Source organism: Chaetura pelagica, unplaced genomic scaffold (assembly GCF_000747805.2).
Source record: "Chaetura pelagica isolate M959 unplaced genomic scaffold, ChaPel_1.0 scaffold493, whole genome shotgun sequence".
NCBI lineage: Eukaryota > Metazoa > Chordata > Aves > Apodiformes > Apodidae > Chaetura > Chaetura pelagica.
Window position 1 is genome coordinate 84,080 of NW_009952696.1, and position 5,119 is coordinate 89,198.

Below are 5,119 nucleotides of genomic sequence, written 5' to 3' on the forward strand. Positions count from 1 at the left end.
CCTCCTGCTGCAGCTGGGGCAGGGCTGGAGATATGGGGTAGGAGGGTAGGAGGGGGTCATGGAGCCAGGCTGGGGCTGAGGAAGGGGCAGGGTGCAGCAGGGATGTGGATGGGGATAACAGGGTGCAGCACATAGGGCACAAGTGTTGATGGCTGGACATGGGGGGGAGTGGGTGTGGATGGTGAAGGGGACATGGGGATCAAGCCCTCTGCAGCCCCAGCAGCATGGGGGCAGGGGACGGAGCCCCCAGCAGAGCTCAGATGAGGGTGCAGGTGGATGTGGGCAGGAACTGTGGGTGCAGGTGGGTGTGGGCAGGAGCTGTGGGTGCAGGCAGGAGCTTGGATGCAGGCAGGAGCTGTGGGGGTGGGAAGGAGCTGGCATGAGGAGCCCGCAGCCTGGCTGGGTGGTGCTGGGCCTGCTGAGGACCCTGCCAGCCACAGCAGTGGGGTTCTGGGGGGGTGAGGAGTGCTTCTGCCTGGCACCCAACACCTCAGGGTTGGATCCCCTTCCCAGGTGTTCTCTGTGCCCCAGCTCAGAGCTCATTGTTGTCTGTGGGGTCTCAGAGGTGCTGTTTGTCCCCAGCCCAGCCAGGCTCTGCTACCTGCCCCTTCCCAGGCCTGGGGCAGGCAGGGGGGGCAGGCAGGGCGTGTGGCAGCCTGGCAGGCTCAGACAGGCTCAGGGCCCTTTCCCTGTGGCTCTGCAGATGCTCCAAAGCTGGAGCTGACGGCTTATTGGCACCATCCTCCCCTTTGCCATGGAGCCGGCCCTGCTCCCTCCCAGCTCTGCTGAGCTCCATCCTCGGGATGGCTCTGGCACTGAGCTGCTTCCCGGGGAGGCTGGTGCTGGGAGGGGAGCAGAGACAATGGTAAATTCCCAGAACAAGGCTGGGAGCAGGCAGTGCTCCCAGCTCGGGTTTCCGTGCTGTTTCCCTTCCTGAGCTCTGGCAGCACAGTGGCTCCTCTGCTCCCTGCTGTTGTCTTCACGGTTCCTTCGTCTGCTGCTCTTCCTGGGATGCTCCTGAGATGCTCTAACTTTGTTTAACAATGCAGTGTGCACTCTGCTAGAGGTGTCCCTGCCTGTGGCAGGGAGGCTGGAGCTAAATTATTTTAAGGTCCCTTTCAACCCAAACCATTCTATGATTTCCTCCCCAGCACAGTCTCTGCCTGCCCCTCCCTAATTCCCCTCCATCCTCTCGGCATGCTGATTGCAGGACAGGTACCAACCCTGCCTTCATGTGCTGGAGGAGCTGGTGAGGCAGAGGATGGGAGCTGTGTGGCCACTGAGCCCACCTACAGCCAGGCCAGGCTCCACTGCCCCCCAGACAATGCTCTGATCCTGGCTGGAGCTGGAGCCAGGGCTGGGCTGCTGGAGGGGGTTTTGCTCCCGGGGGTGTCAGCCACGCTCTCCTGATCTGCTGCACCACAGAGGCTCTTAAGCCAATTAAAGCGGGAACTCTCAGCACTGACCCTCCAGGACATGTTGGTCTGAAGCTGCAGCTGAGGCTCTTTCTAATCTCAAGATTTGGGATTAGCTTGGTTGACCAGTTAAATGCAGTTTGCTAAACCCATTAGTGAGGTTGGATCCGGTGCAGGTGGATGTGGCAGTTAAAGAAGTGTGGAATAAATGTTCTTGTGAAGACAAGGCTGTTCCCTGGACAGAGAAGCATCCCTTCCCTCCCTGATTTATCCACCTCCCCCCTGCCTTGGCCCCTACCACATCCATGGCTGCAGATGTGGTAGGGGACACAGCCCCTAGCCCCTAAACAGCACCCCATGATGCAGCTGCTCCCTGAGACAGCTCTGAGCCACAACTCTGAGATCAGTCCCAGGTAAGGCTGCTGCAAGAAGCTGCTGAAAGCAGTTGTCATCAGCACATGCAGATGTCCCAGCATGGATGTTCTCTGGAGACACTGCCAGTTGCACAACCCTGAGTTGGTGCAAGCAGCAGCCATTGCTGTTTGGTGGGTATTGCTGCTCAGGAATTGTTTTCCATGCTGCTTTGTCACCAGGTCTTTCACCAAAGAACCACCAGAGGAGGGGAGCTGTCCATGCTGTGCCTGCCTCCTCCCCAGGGTCCCCTGCCACCTCTGTGGCACCTGGTGTGTCTCTGTGGGTCCCTTCTAGGGAAATTGTGCTCCCCCTTAGACCAGGGAGTCCCTTGTCCTCTTCCATCTGAGGACAACGATAGTGGATTTGGTTGTAACCAGGGCTGATCTTTACTCCACGTGCTTCTTTTTTTCCAACACTTGTAAACTGGGATCAGTACCTGGGAGTTGGGGACAAACAGTGACACTAGTGGCAAACCTGGCCATGACAGCGCTCCGGGCAGCCCATCCGTGGTGACGCTTCGGTAAAGTCGTTGCCTGCCCGAGCCCCCCACCTTCCTGCTGCAGGGGTTTCATTGCATTGCTCTTTGTAATACAAAGGAGGGAGCAATTAGCCCTGGGAGCTGTCGAGGTCGGTTTCTGCCTCGTCATCAGATTTTTGAAAATGAAATGTTGTTTTTTCTCACAGTGACTAGTGCGGTGTTTGCGGCGCGGGGCCGGGGAGCGCTGTCAGCACCGGGGTGGTTCTCTGGGCTGAAACACAGCGGGATGATCCAATGCATAACAAATCCGAACCAGCCTTTCATCCCAGCGACTTGATGGGAGATGAAATCTGGTTTTAATGAGATCGACGGAGCTGAGGGGGAGATGGGAGAGTAATTGTGCCCTCGCTGAAAGCCAGGGGGAGCCGCGGGTCACTTGTTGAGTGGTTGAGGAGCTGGGGATGGCACGTGGCAGCTCCTGGCTGTGCTGTGGGGATGGTGTGATCATGGTGTTGATGAGGCCAATTAGCGAGGCTGATTACAGGGAGAGGGTGAGGTCGCTGGTGCTTGGGTCTTGCTCATGCGTGGGTGATATGGGACCAGCCTTGTGGCGTCCTAGGCTCTGCACTGCTTCTCTGATTGCTTTTCCCCATGATGTGCTCTCTGTCCCTAGGCTGTCCCATGGTTTGCCCTGTACCAATGGGGGGTCCAACACTGGACCCTTCTGAGGGGATTGGAGTAGTGGCTGGTGGAAAGAGGGGCAGGGGGACAGTGGCTGTGATGGTGCCACCCTGGCACCCCTTGCCATCTGCCCCTGGTAGCCTCCACTGTGGTCTCAGTGCTGTGCAGCCCGAGGGTGGGAGCACCTACCTGGCTGTCCCTACAGCAGGAGCAGAGGAGCAGAGCCCACTCCTGCTCAGCCCCCTGAGGGATGGGTTGAAAGTGCCGGGATCAGGGTTCCTCCTGCTCTCCGGGCTGATGGAGTGACCTGGCAGCAGTTCCTGAAGCCGGTAGAGGGGCTGTGGTTCTGCCAGAGGGTTCAGCTCAGCTGCTGGAGGCTTCACAGCCCCGGTCCTCCTGCTTCATCCTTCTTCTCATCCTTCTCCACGGTGCCTGGATCTGGTCCCACACTGCGGGGAGGGGTCCCCGGTGCCGGTGACTCAGCCGGCACGCACGGCGGTGCCGCGCACACCCCGGCTGACCCCGGCCCACGAGCAGATGGCCGAGGCCAGCGTGTGCCTGCACCTGCAGCCCTGCCAAGAGCCGGGGCAGCGCCGGCACCAGTGGCCGGGTGCTCCCTGCGGGCACCGCAGCACGACCAGCTGGTGCCTCCCTGCAGGCTGGGCAGGGGGAGGAGGGTGGGCTCCGCACCAGGAACAAAAATATCTCCTTGGAGAAGCAGCCGGACATGGTGCTGGGTGAGAGCCAGGGCACCCCAAAGCTATGGGAGGCATGAGAGCAGGGCTGTGGGGGATCCCCAGCTGGTGGATGGGGACAGACTGAGTGGGAAGCACAGGGGCAGCATGGCGGGGGTGGGGTGATGGCTGGTGGGCACTGTGATGATGGGTGGGCACTATAGTGGTTGCTGTGATGCCAGGTGAGCCCCGGGGCAGGGGGGTGCTGAGCTGGCTTTGCTCAAGCTGCCCCTTCTTGGCACATCAGGGCCATGGGGTGGGGATAGAGATGTGCTCAGTGTTACCACTGCCCTGCAGCCCCCAGCCCCTCTGACCTGGGCAGGGTTCCATGGTCCTGGACAGAGGGAGAGTGCTGGCTGGAGCAGGCTGGCAGTAGTGATGGGGAAGGCCTGGCATGGGCAGGGGGAGAGGAGCTTGGGAGGCCCCTCTGACCCTGCTGCCCCCCGTCCAGGTACCTGCGGGCGCTGTACCTGGGGCTGCAGAGCCGCTGGCAGGCTGAGCATCGCCGCCGCCACTTCTACTGGCGGATGATGTTTGAGAGCGCGGACATCAGCATGTTGAGGCTGCTGGAGACCTTCCTGAAGAGCGCACCCCAGCTGGTGCTGCAGCTCAGCATCATGGTGCAGCAGAACAAGGTTGAGCCGCTGCAGGGTAAGGGACGGTGCCCCCACCATGGGGCACGGGGGGTGGGAGGGGCTGGGAGGGATCCCAGCCCACCAAAGGTTCTCACTGCCCCTCCCCGCACTGCACCTGCAGGGTTCTCAGCCTCAGCCTCGCTGGTCTCCCTGGCATGGATGATTGCCTCCTACCAGAAGGTGCTGCGGGACTCGCGGGAGGACAAGATGCCCATGTCCTACAAGGGGGCTGTGGTGCAGATCCTGTGGCACCTCTTCACCATCGCCGCCCGTGCCATCGCCTTTGCCCTCTTTGCCTCCGTGTTCCAGCTCTACTTTGGCATCTTCATTGTCACCCACTGGTGCATCATGACCTTCTGGATCATCCAGGGCGAGACGGACTTCTGCATGTCCAAGTGGGAGGAGATCATCTACAACATGGTGGTGGGCATCATCTACATCTTCTGCTGGTTCAACGTCAAGGAGGGTCGGAGCCGCTACCGCATGTGCATCTACTACCTGATCACGCTGTCGGAGAACGCCGCCCTCACCGTCCTCTGGTTCCTCTACTACGACCGCAAGACCACCTCGGACTTTGACGCCTTAATCCGTGTCTGCGTGGTCAGCTCCAGCTTCGCCCTCGGCATCTTCTTCATGTTCATCTACTACTGCCTCTTGCACCCCAACGGCCCCATGTTCGGCCCCCAGAGCGGGGGCTGCATTTTCCGGCAGCCACCAGCCCCGGCACCGGGGTCCCCAGTGGACGCCATCACCAGCCCCCCC

General features: G+C 60.6%; 2 protein-coding genes across 2 annotated transcripts in view; one reads left to right on the forward strand and one right to left on the reverse strand.

Annotated features, from left to right (window-relative positions):
- PDRG1 (p53 and DNA-damage regulated 1) overlaps nt 1-4,052 on the reverse strand; it is a 9,664-nt gene extending 5,612 nt beyond the window's left edge. Inside the window, exon 1 of the mRNA XM_009993999.1 lies at nt 4,037-4,052. Within this exon, the coding sequence (XP_009992301.1) occupies nt 4,037-4,052 (16 nt within the window). The remainder of the gene's footprint in view (nt 1-4,036) is intronic.
- A 128-nt stretch (nt 4,053-4,180) lies between these two features.
- Nucleotides 4,181-5,119, forward strand: part of XKR7 (XK, Kell blood group complex subunit-related family, member 7) — a 23,931-nt gene continuing 22,992 nt past the window's right edge. The window contains exons 1-2 of the mRNA XM_009994000.1: nt 4,181-4,373; nt 4,479-5,111. Coding sequence (XP_009992302.1) covers nt 4,250-4,373; nt 4,479-5,111 — 757 coding nt within the window. The 5' untranslated portion in view covers nt 4,181-4,249. The remainder of the gene's footprint in view (nt 4,374-4,478; nt 5,112-5,119) is intronic.